This window comes from Macaca nemestrina, chromosome 16 (genome assembly GCF_043159975.1).
Source record: "Macaca nemestrina isolate mMacNem1 chromosome 16, mMacNem.hap1, whole genome shotgun sequence".
Taxonomy (NCBI): Eukaryota; Metazoa; Chordata; class Mammalia; order Primates; family Cercopithecidae; genus Macaca; species Macaca nemestrina.
In genome coordinates, this window is record NC_092140.1 from 85,107,732 (window position 1) to 85,128,259 (window position 20,528).

At 35.9% G+C, this 20,528-nt stretch overlaps 1 protein-coding gene across 2 annotated transcripts in view; it reads left to right on the forward strand.

Annotated features, from left to right (window-relative positions):
* The window catches only part of LOC105491729 (von Willebrand factor A domain containing 8), a 436,474-nt gene that overhangs the window by 248,681 nt on the left and 167,265 nt on the right, over nucleotides 1–20,528 (forward strand). For both annotated transcript variants that reach the window (XM_071081437.1, XM_011758388.2), the window contains one exon: nucleotides 1,052–1,128. In XM_071081437.1, the coding sequence (XP_070937538.1) occupies nucleotides 1,052–1,128 (77 nt within the window). The remainder of the gene's footprint in view (nucleotides 1–1,051; nucleotides 1,129–20,528) is intronic.

The window sequence follows — 20,528 nt, forward strand, 5'->3', positions numbered from 1 at the left end:
AAAATACTTACCCTACAGCCTGGCACAGTATAGGTTAAATGTCCCTTATCTTAGATACTTGGGACCAGAAGCGTTTCACATTTTAGAATATTTGCATATACATACCAGTTGAGCATCCCTAATCTAAAAATCCAAAATCTGAAGTGCTCCAATGAGCATTTCTATTGAGCATGACCTTTGAGCATCTTGTTGGTGCTCAAAAAGTTTCAGAATTTGGAGCATTTTGGGTTTCAGATTTTTGGATTAGTGATGCTCAACCCATATAAGAATCAGTAAGAGTTATTTTTGCTAGCATGTACGATATGAAGTCAGCTTTTAAAATAACTTTTTCCACACAACCTACTTGTTAAAAGATTTACACACCATTAATTGTATTTCACCTCTAAGTGAAAACTTTCAAATAGGGAAATAGCATGGGGGTGGATTCCATTTTTAACAGTCTGTCTTCTACAAAAGGATAGCAACTCTCAGCACCAGTAAGTGGTAAGGAAATGAGGGCATTTCTAGGAAGAGTACATATAGTTGAGTTTTATTAATACACTAGGTTTCCAAGGTTTTAAAGGACTTTAAAATAGGATAAAAGGAAAATAAATGAGTGTTTGATTCTAATAGAAAAAGTACAGTATTATATTTACCTTTCTGTAGCTAAAAATCATAATTCTGAAGAACTGATTAGAGAAACCATTGTTTTATACTTACTTGATCACCTTTGATGGCACCCTTCAAATCTGAAATAGTTAATACTATGGGCATCTGCTGTGATGCCTAGACTTCAGTGTAAATTTACAGAACAGAAAAATCAATATGTAGGAGGCTAATTTATGGATTTCCTTTCAAATAAGAATGGCTTAGGACTAGTATGTTTAGAAATAAATTTTTTAAACCCTCATGTCATAGGAGGTATTCCGTATATGTTTGCCAGTTTGGTTTTCATGAATGATAAACTAAAACAGTAAAAAGGTGAGAAAGCAGGTTTTGGTAAAAGACTTTTCTGGTTTGGCATAAGCTTATCTCCAGAAAATATTGTTTAATGTTTTCTGTGTAATTACAGGGTGTAGGAAAAAACAAGATTGTTGACAGATTCCTTCACCTGCTCAACAGACCCCGAGAATATATTCAGCTACACAGGTAAGACTATTAGACCCACAGCCTCTTAAAAATCTCATTTAATCATTTGTTTCCCTCCTGGTCCAATTTGAAAATACTTTCTTAAAGGCCCATTTTATAAACCAGTTTTATTTCTGTTCTTCTTGCTCTTTTCTCTCCTTTAAAGGTAATAAAACCATGCAAAATTTATTTTTAAAGTGACTGATGCTTTATAAACATGAATTAATAGATATTCTGTGGACAGAGAGTGATGAACATTACAGTCTAGGAACAGATCTCATCAACATAAAGGCTCTTAAGTTAGAAGAAAAACATGTAGGATCTAAGCCTATTCTCTCACAAGCAGCTAAAATAGCTCACAAGGAGAAATAATAAACTATGTAAATCTCAGGTATGAGATAAAGAACCCAGAAATCTGGAAGGAGTACATTATTAGTTGTCTCCTTGCCTTCCTTAAAGTTACTTTTTGGATAATTTTATATGGTTAGAATGCTGGTTCAGCTTTTAATCAAACAGTTTTTCCCAATATGGGTCATTTTTAGCTTTATGAATGAACCTGTTCTAATTTTTAAAAAATAAAATATAAATGACAGATCCACCAAAAACAAAACAGAAAGATAAGTCAAGAAATATATCAAGTAATGAACAACTTAAAGCTAACTTAGATTGTTAGTGTTTTAATCCCAGGAAGTAAAAAATATATAGTATAATACAGCATTGAATTGAGTTATAAGAGTTAGTTTCTGGTTTGGGTCTTTTCACTAAGTGATTATCAGTTCTTGAGAGAGAATTGTAGGAGAATAAAGGGCAGAGTTAGTGGGTCAAAGGAGAAAGAGGAAAGGACCCAGGAAAAGCTGAGATATGGTGAAAAACTGCCTTTTGGGATTTATACCTCTGACCATGACGGTAGTGGTAGCAGATTGGCCCTACCACAATAAAAACGGTAAAACTGAACAAAATTCACAAACACTAGGAAAAGAAGAACTACTAGGGATCTTTGACCTGAACAACTACCAGAGCTCCTACATGACCAGGAGCCTTCATTAAATACCCCTGGTATTCAGAAAGGTATTTATCTTTTAAAGTCTATGTTTAGAAGTAGGACTAATCTATCCTTAAAGTAAGAGTTACTCCATACCTATCCTTACAAATTTTAAAACTAAGCCCTGATAAAGAAGGATGTTTGCTATTTAATATTATTTTGAAAGTTTTGTCTCATACAAAATGGCTTTAAAAATAAAAATAATGGGTATTTGGGGAGGTAGGGAGGAATACCTTGAAAAAATCAAGGTGATTCAACAGTAAATTGACTTCATACCTGAACAAAACTTAACACTCAACCAAGAAGACCACAAAATCCAAACACTCAGCAACATAGCATTCATTGAGTCAAGGATTCAATAGGAAATTACTAGACATACACAAAAGCAGAAAAATTGGTCAATAGAAATAGACTAAAAATGACAGGATGATGGAATTAGCAGACAAGGACTATAAAACAGTTGCCATAAATAGATTCAAACATTTAAAGGGAGAAAAATGTGAATGTAATGACAATAATTGGAAATTCTTAGTGTAAAAATGACAACCCTAAAAAAGCAGCTTCACATACACACACATACACAGAAAATCATTTGAAGAGATAATGATAGGAAAATTATCAAATTTGATAAAAAAGATAATGTCACCAATCCAGGAAGCTCAATGAACTTCAAGCAAAATAAACAAAAAAAACACTACATGGCATATAATCAAATTGCTAAAAACCAAGAGAAAAATCTTTAAAATTACCAGAGGAAAGAAGACATATTACCTATAGGGGAACAATCATAAAAATGCTGACTTCTCCTGAGAAATAGATATGAACCACAATTCAATTGAAGTGCTGAAAGAAAAAAAGATCAGTATAGATTAGTATATTTGACAAAAATATTCTTTAGAAGGCAAAATAATGACATTTTCAGACAAAAACTGAGAGTGTTTTTTATCAGCAGACCTGTATAATACAAAAAAATAAAATTACAATTCAGAATTTCCTATGAACATAGATGCAAAAATTTTTAACAAATGTTAACAAATCAAATTCAACAATATATAAAAAGGATAATATGTCATAACTAAGGAGGTTTTATCTCAGGAATGTAAGGCTGGCTTAACATTTAAAAATCAAATAATATAACACATTTACAGAATAAATAAAAAACCATATGATCCTCTAATTGCTGCCAGAAAAATCATTTGAGAAAATTCAATATCCATTCATGATAAAACATCACATAAACTACAAATATCAGGAAACTTCCACAATCAAATAAGAGGCATCTATAAAAAGCCTATAGCTAACTTCATATTTAAAAATGAAAAACTAATATTTTTCTCATGATTAGGAGAAAAGACAAGAATATTAACTACTCATATTATGCTGGAGGTGCCAGCTAGCACAATAAAGCAAGAAACCTTAATAAATGGCATACATTTTATTTATAGATGACACAATTGCATGAATGTGTATATAAAAAATCTTAAGAAACATACAAAAAAGGTATTAGAACTAACAACCAAGTTAAGCAAGGTCATAAGATACAAGGAAAATGTACAAAAATCAATTGTATTCCATATATAATATATTCCATATATATATATATATGCTAGTATATATAGCAATGGGAAAAAATTTAAAAATACTGTTTACAGTAGTGTAACGAATATATTTAGGAATAAATTAATTTAATATATGTGCAAATTTTGAATTTGCTATTGTTAATGGTGTGTAACGAGGTCAACAGACACTGTTATTTCTTCAGATACTTCTAATTTGCTGATGGCTGTTTGAAATGGAACTGAAGGTTATCTGTTTCATACTCATGAGATGATGAGCTTCTGTCATAGTAAATTCTTCCCCTTATCTTCATCTACCTCAACATCCCCCTCAATATCCTCAGTATCTGTGCCATATAGTATTCATTCTACATTATTTGGAAATAGAAAGTATTCTTCTTTGTTGTTTACAATACATTTTTAATCCTGATTTTCTGCTACCATCATTTCTGCCAGTATTAGAGAATTCTAGTTACAAAGCTAGATCCATGAATTTGCCAAGCTAAATATAATTCTTCTCAATATGTTAGGCATTAAATGTTAAGAATTTGTTCCCTAGAAAGCCCTCTTCTCATTGTCATATTACTTGTCCCCCACATTCCCACTCGTAACTTTCCGTGTTTCTTTCTTCTATCACCCATCATTTCATTTCCCAAATTTTATATAAGTCAACTACATATTTCAGAAAATTTCTAAGCTTTTCAAGTGCTTTAAGAATATAGGTTTTTACATGTTCTCTCTTATAAGTGGGAGCTAAACATTGAGTATTCATGGACATAAAGATGGCAACAATAGATAGTGGGGACTGCTAAAGGGCAGAGAGAAGGAGGGGAGCAAGGATTGAAAACTAACATTGGTTACTATGTTTACTATGTAGGTGGCAGGATCAGTCATACCCTAAACCTCAGGATCACACAATATAGCCATGTAACAAACCTGCACATGTACCCCCTAAATCTGAAATAAAGGTTGTAATTATTTTTTAAAAAGAAGACTAATACTGGTTTTTTTATTCAGCTTCATCCAAATTTTTACCACACTATTTTTATATCTTCTCAAGGCTCTTTGTATGAATAATGTATTATATAAACTTAGGACTTTCAACTCAAAAAATTTTTAAATATTTGTCATATTAAAACTACAGGGCTGTGTATTATAGGAGATATAGGAAGAAATAAGAAACATAATCCTACAGGAGCTGTAATTACTTGTAATTATTTCGATCTTCTATGTTCCCCTGAAACACCTTTTTTTTCCCCTCTCCTTTAAGCTATTCAATTAGTTTTTCCTCTCACATGGATAAAGTTGGAAATATAATGAAAGAATCAGAATTTTCAACTAGTTTACTAGTTCTCACTTGAATAATTTCATTTGTAACATATCATAGTTCCAATTTTTGAGTTACAGGGCACCTAGCAAGACCAGTATTTTGTATTTAAGGATAAGTGAGCATTGCAGTTCATTCTTAGCAGAATTTGTGCTGTTTTGATTGCATAGTGTTTACCTCCTACTGTAGACTGAGGGCTCCTTTAAAAATATTTTATTACTTGACAATTTTAATGTATATACAGATGCTACTTAAGCGTATAGTATCAATTTAGAGCAAAACAAATGAATTTAAATTTAATATTTTAAAATAATCAAGGAAAAAAACCTTTTTTTCTTAAAGATGGCTTCAAAAGTTGAAATTGTCATTGAAATTTATACTCAGAAAAGAGGAAGTCACTTTATATGGGAATCACTTCACCATGGAGATGTATATACAGATGCCATATAAGTATACACTATCAATTTAAAGTGAAAACAAGTGAATTTAAATTTAATATTTTACAACAATGAAGCAGAAAACCAATTTTTTTCTTAAGGATGGCTTTAGAAATTAAACTCAGCTCCCAATATAATACCCTAGGAGAAAGAAAGTCATTTTGCATGAGAGTTTCTTCATATCATGAGGGCAGTTTCTCCATCCCTTTATTTTGAACAAGAAAATATATGTTTAGAAAGATATATTAGGCTGAACTGCCTCAGTCAATTCTAATTTTAGATTATGGTCGTTTCCTAACACAACCAGCAAAAAAGGAGACAATGAAATATAACAAGTATTAGTAATTATTTCTAGGTGTATGTTACCACCATTATCTTTATAAGCAGGCTTTTTCGTTGCGGATTCATTATGTTTATTAGCCATAGGATGTTCTGATAAATGTTGTTTTAGGATCTGTTCCCTCTAATTATTGGCTTAAAGTTATTTAGAATATCATCTTATGATATTTTAATGTCCTTAGGCTCAGTATTGATATTCCCATTTTTATGCCTGGTATTGGCTGTTTGCCTTCGCAATCAGTTTTGCCAGGGGGTTATCAATATTATTGGTCAAAGAACTAACTTTTGGCATTGTTGAAACTCTCTTTTGTATGTTTTGTTTCTATTTCAGTAATTTCTGATTTTATCTTATACTCTTCATTTTGTTTCTGTTGGATTTCACGTGTTCTTTTTTAAAACTTTTTGATGTGAATGCCTAAATTATTGATTTTCAATCTTTAATTTATAATATGCTCATTTGAAGCTAAATATATATAAGCTATATATTTTGAAGACCCCTTTCTTTGGGTCTCAGTTCTTTCATCTCTGACTAAGAGGAGCAGTTGAGGTCATTTATATAAGAATATCTTTCTTAGCTCTGTATTTGAATATCTTTCATTGGGCAAAAAGAAGACAGTATTCACGATGCTTTTAAAAGTTTAAAGGATTAGAGATACCATGCCTTACTTTCTGCCTAGAATGTCTATAATACTAACCATTTGTTACAAAATAACAAATGATCCATAAATTGTAAAGAGTTGCATGCTGCTAATTTATATTCTATAGTAATTCTGACATTGGCTAGATAAAAGTATAGATGTGTTATCTATGAAAATAAATCATAAATTAAAAATATAAAAAATTCAAAGCTAAATATTTATATTTTATAGTACCATTACTATATTATTGATTAATAATAGTATTACAAATAAAATATCTATTCATTTTAACAAGGGCCCTAAGTATCTCCAACAATATTGGTTATTTACTGTGTAAAGTTGGAAGTGAAATGTCTCGATTTCTGTTTAAAATACATACATTACCCAGTTAAAATGGCTTTTATCCAAAAGTCAGTCAATAGTAAATGCTGGTGAAGATGTGGAGAAAAGGGAACCCTTGCATGCTGTTAGTGGAAATGTAAATTAGTACAACCACTATGGAGAACAGTTTGGAAGTTCCTCAAAAAACTAAAAATTGAGCTACCATAGGATCCAGCAATCCCACTGCTGGGTATATACCCAAAAGAAAGGAAATCAGTATATTGAAGAGATATCTGCACTCCTATGTTTATTGCAGCATTATTTACAATAGCCAAGATTTGGAAGAAGCAACCTAAGGGTCCATCAACAGATGAATGGAAAAAGAAAATGTGATATATTTACACAATAGAGTACTATTCAGCCATCACAAAAGAATGAGATCCTGTCATTTGCAAAAACATGGGTGGAACTGGAGGTCATTATGTTAAGTGAAATAAGCCAGGCACAGAAAGACAAACTTCACATGTTTTCACTCATTTGTAAGAGCTAAAAACTAAAACAATTGAACTCATAGAAATAGAGAGCAGAAGCGTGGTCACCAGAGGCTAGGAAGAATAATGGGGTGTTGGGGAAGTGGGTATGGTTAATGAGTACAAAAAATAGTTAGATAGAATACATATGATGTAGTATTTGCCCACACAAAAGGGTGATTATAGCCAAAAATAATTTAATTGTACATTTAAAAATAACTAGAAGAGTATAATTGGATAGTTTGTAACACAAAGGATAAATGCTTGAGGTAATGGATACCCCATCTACCCTGATGTGATTATTATGCATTGCATACCTGTATCAAAATATCTCATATACACCATAAATATACACACCTACTGTGTACCTGTATTAGTCTGTTTTCATGCTGCTGATAAAGACATATCTGAGACTGGGCAATTTACAAAAGGAAGTGGTTTATTGGACTTACAGTTCCCTGTGGCTGGAGAGGCCTCACAATCATGGCGGAAGGCAAACGGCATGTCTCACGTGGTGGCAGACAGACAAGAGGAGAGAGCTTGTACAGGGACACTCCCCGTTTTAAAACCATCAGATCTCGTGAGACTTACTGTCACGAGAACAGCACAGGAAAGACCTGCCTCTATGATTCAATTAGTTCCCACTGGGTCCCTCCCACAACATGTGAGAATTCAAGATGGGATTTGGGTGGGTTCACAGCCAAACCATATCAGCACCTGCAAAAATTTAAAATTAAAAAAAAAAAACACCATATATTAAAGATTTTTTACTAACTAGACTGACATTCCTACTAATTTCAGTGTGGGGAATTTATTATTTATTATATACAGCTTTAGGGCTACATTTGCCATAACATTTTATATACAGCTTCAGGGCTACATTTGCTATAACATTTCAGCTCATAAAATTGCTTTAAGAGAAACATATCTTTAAAAGACCTAAAAAAGGCAGTCTATAAAGAATGTTTAAGACTTCTCTAATCTATGGATAATCCACTTAAGGTCTTTACTTTGTTTATTTTAGATTCCTTTCAATGGAGTTGTGATGTTACCATCTAAATAATTAGTCACACTTAGTTTATGAATGTCGTTTGAACAAATTAGTTATAAAAGCCATTCAAAACATAATCTTGATAAGTAAAACTGTCAGCAAACATACGCAAATAAAACACAACCAGTATACTTTTAAATATGGCCGTGTTATGTTTTGATGATCAGATTTCATAAAGCCAGCAAGCTGGGCAATTCATGTATTTAGTTAAAAGCAAGATGTCTGAAGAGTATGATATAGGTGATTTAAAAGATTAATGAAAGTAATTACTTTTGTAAGTATACATTTAAAACGGAAGGGAATATATGACTCCCATTTGTGAAGTGAATCTATTTACTTGATTTTTTATGATGTTATGTTAATTTGACATTAAGAGGACACTTGAATATGTTAACTTCTGTAGCTGTATTTCCTCCCTGGTTAAAAATACATGTCTATATTAAAATCAGACTTATTTTAGGGCTCTGAAATACTTATACTGCCAGAGTTTTTTTCATTTGCTATCCTTCATAATTGAAGAGGACAGCACAGATCCAATCATTAACATGACCTATGCTCTTGGTTAGTTTTCTAATAGCGGTGCTTAGATTGGGAGATCCCAGGTCTCCCAGGATAGCCCCAACTTTCTCTTTCAGTGAGACTTTCTGCAGATATTCTCAATTTACTCCACACTATTCAGCGTCCTACTCACAAGTTTTGAATTTGTAGCATGCCTTCTTTATTCCTCCATCTAAAATGTAGCTCCTTTCTCCCCCAGCCCTTCAAGGTTTGCTCCACTGTTACTTCTACATAAAACCTTTTGTGATTTTTCTTCATTCTGGGTGTAACTGTTTGTTCCCTCCTCTGACACTCCACAGAATTGAATTTGTATCATTGTGATAGAAAGGGCATGGGTTTTAGAGACCAAATCCAGTCTTTACTAACTTTTCTGAGCCCTGAACTCCTTGAGTCTTAATTTCCCTGCCTATCAAATTGAAATAATAATACCTTGCAGGGTTGTTGTGAGGAATAAATGAGAGAATGTGTGCAATAGGCCAACCACAGTATCTGGCACCTTTAGGTGCCTAAACATTTAGGCAACATAGTAACTGTTAGCTTCTTGCCATATGCTCTGCTTTCTTATCAAACATTGGTTTGCACTGTAGTAGTTTCTATATCTTATTTCCATCCCCTCCCCTTTGCCCAATCATGCCTTTCCAACTAAATCGGGAACTTTTTGAGGGCAAGAACCTGGTTTATTCACTATATGTTAATTCATTCACCTAATATCTATTCATTTTGTTTGGCAGTGTCTGTTTTAGGCACTGGATGACGTATAGGTGATGATATCTATCTTGACCTAGTACAGCTTGCTTGTCAGTGGTGAAAATGCATCAACATTTATGGTACAGTTATTGTATATAAGCTATGATAGAGCATGTGCAGGTGCCATGGGAGCCCTGAGGAGGCTCAACTTTCAGAATACATGTCTGTGGTATGGTAGAAGGTGATAGGGAGAAGGTAGCACTCAAACTGAGTCTTAAGGGATAAGTAGGAGTTTTCTAAGTGGAGCACAGAGAAAGCAGCATTATGGTTGTTAAAAACAGGCAGGACTTGAATCACAGAAAACACTAGGAAGTGATCCAGATCATATTGTTGGTGCTGAGCAAACATATTAACAATGAGAGTGGAAAGAAGGGACATATTGAAATAGGTTTACAGGGCTAATTTTAGCCTTTATAACCATGTGGAGGGTGAGGGGAAAGAGAAGTTAATGGTAACTCCTGTGTGATCTACCAATCATGAGGCAGGTACTTGGTGTGGTTCTTAATTCATAGCAGATATCCAGTAAGTATTTGTTTAAATGACTTGGTATGTGCTAATTTCATCTGAAACTTCCAGGTCAAGCTCCCCTGTGGTCAGCCGTGCCTACTGGGGAGCACTAATGCTTGTTTTAGAATTCAGTAAGGTTAATTCTACATACATAATAGATCTTTAACTGTTATATAAGTGCTCTAACCAACTCAGGTCATTAAAATATTGTATCATGGATGGTTATTGTTAAAACACTTACTTTTCCTCTGTCATATTTTTATACTTTTTTTTGTGAAACCAAATGAAGTAAACCATTTAGCAAATTCCGCCCTCTTAAAATCAAATATCCTGGAGTGAATGATGACATGCTTTACAAAGCACAGCATAATTCAACATATGAGGCTCCCTTCAAGCTGAAGAAAACTGAACGTGACAGTATAAATTTTGAAATTCACGAAGTCCCAGAGGGCACATAGAAATACTGGCAGAAAATAGAAAAAGTAAAAGCTTTTCTGAAGTCTCCTGGAAAAAATGATTGAGTCATCACAACATTCTTAGCACTGATAAGAGCACTGGAGAACTCGAGCCCTGTCCAATGTCAGCTACTGCACAGAACAGCCAGGGTGCTCCCTCTTTCTCATCTTCCCCATTAAAAATTTGAAAAGGCTGTTTTGGAAACATTTTTATTAGCAATTGAGCAGTAGTTTCCATATTAAGAATGGCTTCTATTGCCTCCCCCTTTTTAATTTTTTACAAAATGAATTATGCCAGTGCCTCTGCTTTTCCATGTAGATCTTTAGGTTTGTAACAATTTTTGATTCCTCTAGATGATCTCCAAATTGATTTAAATTTTTGTATTTTTTTAAAATTATACTTTAAGTTCTAGGGTACATGTGCACAACCTGCAAGTTTAGTACATATGTATACATGTACCATGTTGGTTTGCTGCACCCATTAACTCGTCATTTACATTAGGTATATCTCCTAATGCTATCCCTCCCCCCTCCCCCCTCCCCACAGTAGGCCCCAGTGTGTGATGTTCCCCTTCCTGTGTCCAAGTGATCTCGTTGTTCAATTCCCACCTATGAGTGAGAACATGCGGTGTTTGGTTTTCTGTTCCTGCGATAGTTTGCTGAGAATGATGGTTTCCAGCTGCATCCATGTCCCTACAAAGGGCATGAACTCGTCCTTTTTTATGGCTGCATAGTATTCCATGGTGTATATGTGCCACATTTTCTTAATCCAGTCTGTCACTGATGGACATTTGAGTTGATTCCAAGTCTTTGCTATTGTGAACAGTGCCGTAATAAACATATGTGTGCATGTGTCTTTAGAGCAGCATGATTTATAATCCTTTGGGCATATACCCAGTAATGGGATGGCTGGGTCAAATGGTATTTCTAGTTCTAGATCCTTGAGGAATCGCCACACTGTTTTCCACAATGGTAGAACTAGTTTACAGTCCCACCAACAGTGTAAAAGTGTTCCTATTTCTCCACATCCTCTCCAGCACCTGTTGTTTCCTGATTTTTTAATGATTGCCATTCTAACTGGTGTGAGATGGTATCTCATTGTGGTTTTGATTTGCATTTCTCTGATGGCGAGTGATGATGAGCATTTTTTCATGTGTCTGTTGGCTGTATGAATGTCTTCTTGTGAGAAGTGTCTGTTCATATCCTTTGCCCACTTTTTGATGGGGTCGTTTGTTTTTTTCTTGTAAATTTGTTTGAGTTCTTTGTAGGTTCTGGATATTAGCCCTTTGTCAGATGAGTAGACTGCAAAAATTTTCTCCCATTCTGTAGGTTGCCTGTTCACTCTGATGGTAGTTTCTTTTGCTGTGCAGAAGTTCTTTAGTTTAATTAGATCCCATTTGTCAATTTTGGCTTTTGTTACCGTTGCTTTTGGTGTTTTAGACATGAAGTCCTTGCCCATGCCTATGTCCTGAATGGTATTACCTAGGTTTTCTTTATTTTTTTTTTAATTTAACATTTGCATAGCAGCTACTTTGTGCCAGGCACTGTTCTAAGCTGTTTTCAAACTGTAACTTGTTACTGCTCACTACAGCTCTATGATATCAATAATATTATTATCTCTGTCTTGCAAATGAGGCTACTGAGACACAGAGAGGTTAAACAATTTGGCCTAGGTCACATAGCTGACTTCATACATTCTGGCTTCAGCCCTGTGTTCTAACCACTGTACTGTACTGCTGCTTGAGTTTATTGTGCTGAACCCATTGTATTTTAGTGAGGATAGTACTGCAGTAAGTATGTCACTAAAGTATTATCCATGTGATAGGACTGTGGGTCAACCAATTGTTACAATCTACACTTTAGCCTATGTATAATATAATACTTGATTTTTAAAATTCTAGCATCATGTTCCTAATCCTTGCTCAGCTTGATCCCAAAGTATTTTCCACATTTTTTTTTGGCCAGTTATTCCATATTATTCCATTTTTATCAATAGTGATATCCTTATTAAATTTCACTTCGCCGGATTATTACACTTATGTTGATGCTCAATCACATCTCATTTGAGAATTGTCATCAGTAAATTTAATAGCCCTGTATTCTGTTCTGTCACCTGGGCAATTCATAAAAACGTTTACCAGATTAATTCCTGTGGTCTTTCAGATGATGTTCCTCCCCAGCTGGGTACCTCAGTAATATCCTTTTTTTCAGTGTACCCATCAAGTGGTTACATTATCCTGGCATCTAATTTGTGGGTTATGGAGTTGATGAGTCAGAGCTACAGACTCCTGAAGCTGGAGATACCAGCAAGTGGTATGCTCAGGGCTGTTTTGGAAAAGAAGACTGGAGACAGGATTCTATGGGTTTCTTCATCTTTATTTTCTAAATCACAAGCTTAAGGAGCTTGAGAACCACTGAGATGCAATGTGTATTTTCTACTTAGTTTTGTTATGTCCCTTGCCACTACAGAACAGCTACATTCCTTTCAAGTGTTATTTACTTTTTTAGTTTGAGAAAAACGTTAAAAATCCAAAAAATGTAAATACAAATATATAACACATATCCAAATTTATCACCCAGATTTAACAACTGTTCATATTTTTCCAAATTTGACTCTACTCTTCCTTTCGCAGAAATAAAACACTGTAATTATAACTGAGGTCTCCTTTAGCCACCACTTCCAGTCTGGTCTCCCCTTCCTCAAGTCAATCACTATTATAAATTTAGTTTATAATTTTTTAATCCTTTTTTAATTGTAAAGCATAATTTTATTAAGAAAATCATTATTTCTCTGATAAAATCAGAGATATTCTGATGGAAGAGGAATTTTTAAAAATTTTAGTCCTTATTTGTAATAAAAATAAAAACAACTCTGGGTCAAATGGTTTTTCTAGTTCTAGATCCTTGAGGAATCACCACACTGTCTTCCATAGTGGTTGAACTAGTTTACACTCCCACCAACACTGTAAAAGCGTTCCTATTTCTCCACATCCTCTCCAGCATCTGTTGTTTCCTGACTTTTTAATGATTGCTGTTCTAACTGGTGTGAGATGGCATCTCATTGCGGTTTTGATTTTCATTTCTCTGATGACCAGTGATGATGAGCATTTTTTCATGTGTCTGTTGGCTGCATAAATGTCTTCTTTTGAGAAGTGTCTGTTCATATCCTTTGCCCACTTTTTGATGGGGTTGTTTGATTTTTTTCTTGTAAATTTAAGTTCTTTGTAGATTCTGGATATTAGCCCTATGTCAGATGTGTACATTGCAAAAATTTTCTCCCATTCTGTAGGTGAGCAAAGTATCACAAGGACAGAAAACCAAACACCGCATGTTCTCACTCATAGGTGGAAATTGAACAATGAAAACACTTGGACACAGGGCCGGGAACATCACACACTGGGGCCTGTCGTGGGGTGGAGGGATGGGGGAGGGATAGCATTAAGAGAAATACCTAATGTAAATGACGAGTTAATGGGTGCAGCAAACCAACATGGCACATGTATACTATATGTAACAAACCTGCACGTTGTGCACAAGTACCCTAGAACTGAAAGTATAATAATAATAATAATAATAACAACAACAATAATAATAAAAAATAGGCCAGGTGCAGTGGTTCATGCCTATAATCCCAGCACTTTGGAAGGCCAAGGCAGGTGAATCACGAAGTCAGGAGATGAGACCATCCTGACTCACACAGTGAAACCCCGTCTCTACTAAAAAATACAAAAAAAATTAGCTGGGCCTGGTGGTGGGTGCCTGTAGTCCCAGCTACTCAAGAGGCTGAGGCAGGAGAATGGCGTGAACCTGGGAGGCGGAGCTTGCAGTGAGCTGAGATCCGGCCACTGTACTCCAGCCTGGGCGACAGAGCGAGACTCCATCTCAAAATAAATAAATAAACAAAACAACTCAAGATGAACTGTTTCAATCGTATATTATCTTAACATGTTTAACATCATGTCCTAACCACTGAAACCTGCTCTCCTCTCTCTGGACCTTTCTAGTTAGCACCAGCTGCAGGTTTCTTACAGGGTTGTTATAAGCGACAGAGTGAAGAAGATACCCCCCAACTTTGTTCTTATTCAATTAGATTTAAAATGGTGTTTTGTTTTGTTTTGTTTTTGTTTTTGTTTTATAAAATGCCATTCCTTATTGTTTTAGCCAGAATCTTCAGATGAGGGCAACAGTGACAAATGAGCAGAAGAGGATGGGATGAGGGGCTTAAACTAGTAGTAAATTTATGTATTTATGGGTGGCTCAGTTCACAACTTCGTTAGCTAATTTCTGTTAACTGAGGTGTACCTATGATGTTTTATGCAGGAAGAATTAAAAGTATTGCTAGAAGATCTAAGAATTATTTCTACGTTTTTCTTCATTCATTCAAACAGTGAACAGATATCTTAGGTTGAGTTCCCTAGCAGCAGAACCAGAGATGTAAATGTTGGTGGAAATGATTTAGAGGGACAGCTTCTAGGTGAAATCTGTAAGCAAGTGAAGGACTCAGGAAAAGGCCAATGAAAAGAGGTGGTTTAGCTAAAGGCTGGCCTCAGCCTCTTCGTAAGGAGTTCTGGAGCGTGAATGTTACTACTCAGTTACCCCATCTGAAGGCAAGAGCACCAGCCTTTTTCACCCTCATATCTCTAAGTCATTGATTTAGGGCTGCCCTGAGGGAGAAAGGGAGGCAGGCACCTGTGACCTCCCAAGCATTTCTGGGTGAGGTAACCTCCATTAGTAGAAGAAAATTCTCTAGAGAAAAGTTTAGCTTTGAGCTTTCAGAAGTCAGCGCTGCAGTAGCTGGGGTATAGTTGCAGTTGGTAGTAAAGGAGATCTACTGCAACAAACCTTTACTGAGTTCCTCTTACGTCCATAGTACTGTTCTTGAGAATACAACAATGAACAGAATGACAGACAAGGTCACTGCTATCATGAAGCTTTCTTTCTAGTGGTGAGAAGATAGGCAATGAACAAATAATTTAATAAACAGGAAAATATCAATGCTATTAATAAAGTGAAAATGACATAAACATTTTTAAAGGGTAATGTGGTAAGGAACAAATGGGAGACTACTTGAGGAGAACTCAAACATTGATATGTTTGGCAGCAATTATTATTTTCATAATTGTAGTTTATTTGTGGTGAGACATGCTGGCATTTCAGCAGCTTTGTCTGTTCTGGAGAGTCGGTAGCTGAATTGACCCAATGCAGATTTGATCTGTAAGCGAAGTAATAGCCAGCCTTTCACATTTACAGCAATTAGAGGGTTGTAAGAATTTTGTCAAGTGACAGTTTGGAATAGGACTGCAGCCAACAGCTCACGGCACCAAGCCAAGTTAAGGTCTCTCACTAGGGAAATAGAATCATTCGTGTCAGCATGCTTGTAGCAGTGAGAACCAGTCCATTGCTCATCTTTTCTTGACTGAACTATTGCAGTAGCCTCCTGGTTAAGAACTCAGCCTCTAATCTCTCCTTTCCATGCCTCACATGTTTCTACCAATAAAGCTGATTACTTACTCTTCTGCTCAGAACCCTGCAATGACTCCCGTTGCCACTATCTGTTTCACTTGTCTTACTTCCACCTACCTTTCTCTCCCACGTATGCATAAGCCATATGAGTTGCCTGTGGTTCTTAGGTATCACATACCGTATCTATTACTCCCCAACTTGTTCCATGCAGCTCTTGTTGCCTGGAATTCCCTGTCAAGTCTACCCGGCAAACTCATACTTTATCTTCAAAATGAAAATCAAAGTGTTTTCCTGTAAGAAAATATCTTAGATCCTTCCCTCTTCTTTTCCACAAGCAGATATTGGTTCCTTTCTTTGTGCCACCATAAGCATAAAGTGGGGTGCAAAAGAGCCTATGTTTGATAAATGAGATTGAAAAATGCGTATTGAACTACACGGAATGCAGTCAGTATTGCACTTCTTCCATTTGGATCTCCCGTCTTTGTGAGTTCTTTTTCAGAGATGCTAGGCATTGAAACAAAGTAGCAAAGTAAGCTGAAGTTAGGAGGAGACCCTTAAATCACACAATAATAAAGTGTATCAATAACATTGCTCTTCCCAAAATATCCTTCTTTAATTTTTAATGAGAACAAAAAGGTTTTTCTTTAATAACCAATAAAATCCAAGAGTGTTTTTAAGGTGGTGTTTTTCACTTTTAGCTCATTGTTTTTTGTTTCTATTTTTGTATGTTTTGGAATGTGTCTTCTTAAAAACTTTCATTAATGGTTAAGTTTCGAGCCACTGACCTAGAACAGGCTCTGGTATTGTAGCTGTCATTTTTTTATAACAATTACATATTCCCATCTCTGTCTCCTTTGCTAAACAGAGAGATCTCCTTAAGGGCAGGTATATATCTTTGAACTTCCTACTTCCAGCATAATACCTGGAGTATAGTGGATGTTTGATAAACATTTGTTAAACAAATGAATGAATGTAATGTCTCTTCCCTTCCATCCATCTTTGAAACATCCATTTAGAGAATCTTCTCCAATCCAGTCTCTGAAATGGATAGATGATTGGTTCTCTGATGGCTTCATATTTTCCGTGAAATGAAGGTCAGACTCTTCAGAATGGCAATGAAGACTGTACACTCTGGACTTAGCCTGCCTGTCTAACTCTGTGTCCTTCCGTGCAACTGTATCCTAGACATGCTGGGTAACTAAGTGTAGCCTTAAACTTCTCTTGCATCCCCCAACTTCTACATGCTTGTTCCTCTGCCTAGACATACTTTCTACTCATTCCTGCCAGTTAAAATCAAATTTCATAATCAGGACTCTGTTCTTTTCCATCAGGATTAATTGCCTTCTCTTCTGTATCCCCACTGCACTTTGTTTTGTTTTCTGTTATAGCCCTTGTCATCTTTTGACATGAATTTAATTTAATTGCCTTATATCTATCACCCTGTCTGTCATGTGAGCTCCCCGAGATTGGGGTTTGTGAACTATTCATTCTATAAACCATGCCTAATAACCTGCTTTGCACACTGGAAATGTATAAATATAATTCATTTTATAATTAGTATTTAATACACTCATGTGTTTATTCTTTGGCTAACCATTTTTTACATGCTTACAATGTTGAAGGCATAATGATAGACACTAGGTATATGTAAAAAAATGTTATACCCTTGCCTGTAGGCAGTATATGTCTTGTGAAGGAGATACTCATGTGAACAACTGAAAAATTTCTTAAGTGTAAAGTGCTTCCTATAGAACAGTAGTTCAGCTGGGAGGATAACAGTGAGAAATAAGGAATGCTTCTAAGAGGAGGTGACATTTGAGCTGAGTGTTTAAGGAATGGACCTTAACCGTTTGTCATAAAAAGCGGGGGAAAGGGAAGAGAAAACTTTCCAGAAAGGAGAAAAGGTGCACACAAATAAACCCGGTGTGTAAGGAACTTCTAATAGCTCAGTATGGCCTCACGGTACATGATTGAAGTATCTGAAATGCATCCATCTCAGCAAGCATTGGGAACACCTACTACATGCTGGTTACTTTTCTAAGTGTGAGTGATAACATCAGTGAACAAGTACTAAAAAGGCCAGTCTTCATGTTTATCTATAGTTGCTGGTGAGAGGGAGAATGAGATCATTAAAATATGTAGTACATCAGATAGTGATAAGTGTTATGGGGGAAAATAAAGCAGGGAAGAGGGCCAGAGCAGAGATTACAGTTTTAATAGGTTGATCAGGCAAGGCCTCGCTGGGAAGGTTGACATTTGAGTAGCACTGGATAGTAGCCTATTTCCAGTGTTTTGCCTCTGTAAACATGCCTATTTTTTTCTAAGTTGACCCACGTATTAAGTATTTTGTTTTGGTGTGGTTTTGAAGACGTTTTGGCTAATCTTAAATAAATTGCAGTGATACCTAAACTCGGATGAGAAAACGGGACAAATGAACCACATCCTCATGTTCATCCTGAAAGAGTAGAAGAGATTTCCTAGGAGATGAGGAACTTTTTGGTCCCACATGATGTAAGCTATGTGATATCTTTAAAAGGTGCCATTGTCGAAATGCCTACCAGCAGGAGTCAGAAAATGCTGCACATACCTCCTTCTTGGCATCATTCTGGAGGCTCTAGATGGTGATCACTCTGGCACAGTGCATAAAGTAAAAAAACTGATTGCATTTATACCAAGATATAATGAAGTCCAAGATATAATGTGGTTGATACTAGAACAGAAAAATGCGTGCAGATGCTGAACTTGCTCTGCAGCGTCAGCCGTCTTCAGTTCAACTCAGTTTCCTGAAAGTGTTGGCTCAGGACAACAGCTCCTTGCTATTTTCCTAATGATGGCTTAAATATTTTTGTATTGAAAGAAACTAGGTTTATTATGGAATAGCTTCAAAATTTACATCACTGTGACATAGGGCTAGAGAGTAAAAGAAGTTTTAAATCTTAAAAACATGTACATCAAATTTTAAGATAAAACATAAGATGACGAGAAAATATGTTTGAGAGCTGCTTCAGTCTTCTGCCCTCTGATTCCTCAGAGCTTCTGAGGTTCCTTTTCCTCTGCCATTAAAATGACACTGGGGGCCAGGTGCAGTGGCTCACACCTGTAATCCCAGCACTTTGGGAGGCCGAGGCAGGCGGATCATGAGGTCAGGAGATAGAGACCATCCTGGCTAACACAGTGAAACCCCGTCTCTACTTTAAAAAAAAAAAAAAAAAAAGTAGCTTGGCATGGTGGCAGGTACCTGTAGTCCCAGCTACTCGGGAGGCTGAGGCAGGAGAATGGCGTGAACCTGGGAGGTGGAGCTTGCAGTGAGCCCAGATCGCGCCACTGCACTCCAGCTTGGGTGACAGAGCGAGACTCTGTCTCAAAAAAAAAAAAAAAAAATTATCTGATCTTTGACAAACCTGAGAGAAACAAGAAACGGGGAAAGGATTCCCTATTTAATAAATGGTGCTGGGAAAATTGGCTAGCCATAAATAGAAAGCTGAAACTGAATCCTTTCCTTACTCCTTATACGAAAATTAATTCAAGATGGATTAGAGACTTAAATGTTAGACCTAATACCATAAAAACCCTAGAGGAAAACCTAGGTAGTACCATTCAGGACATAGGCATGGGCAAACACTTCATGTCTAAAACACCAAAAGCAAAGGCAGCAAAAGCCAAAATTGACAAATGGGATCTCATTAAACTAAAGAGCTTCTGCACAGCAAAAGAAACTACCATCAGAGTGAACAGGCAACCTACAGAATGGGAGAAAATTTTTGCAATCTACTCATCTGACAAAGGGCTAATATCCAGAACCTACAAAGAACTCAAACAAATTTACAAGAAAAAAACAAACAACCCCATCAAAAAGTGGGCAAAGGATATGAACAGACATTTCTCAAAAGAAGACATTCATACAGCCAACAGACACATGAAAAAATGCTCATCATCACTGGCCATCAGAGAAATGCAAATCAAAACCACAATGAGATACCATCTCACACCAGTTAGAATGGCGATCATTAAAAAGTCAGGAAACAACAGGTGCTGGAGAGGATGTGGAGAAATAGGAATACTTTTACACTGTTGGTGGGATTGTAAACTAGTTCAACCATTATGGAAAACAGTATGGCAATTCCTCAAGGATCTAGAACTAGATGTACCATATGACCCAGCCATCCCATTACTGGGTATATACCCAAAGGATTATAAATCATGCTGCTCTAAAGACACATGCACACGTATGTTTATTGCGGCACTATTCACAATAGCAAAGACTTGGAATCAACCCAAATGTCCATCAGTGACAGACTGGATTAAGAAAATGTGGCACATATACACCATGGAATACTATGCAGCCATAAAAAAGGATGAGTTTGTGTCCTTTGTAGGGACATGGATGCAGCTGGAAACCATCATTCTTAGCAAACTATCACAAGAACAGAAAACCAAACACTGCATGTTC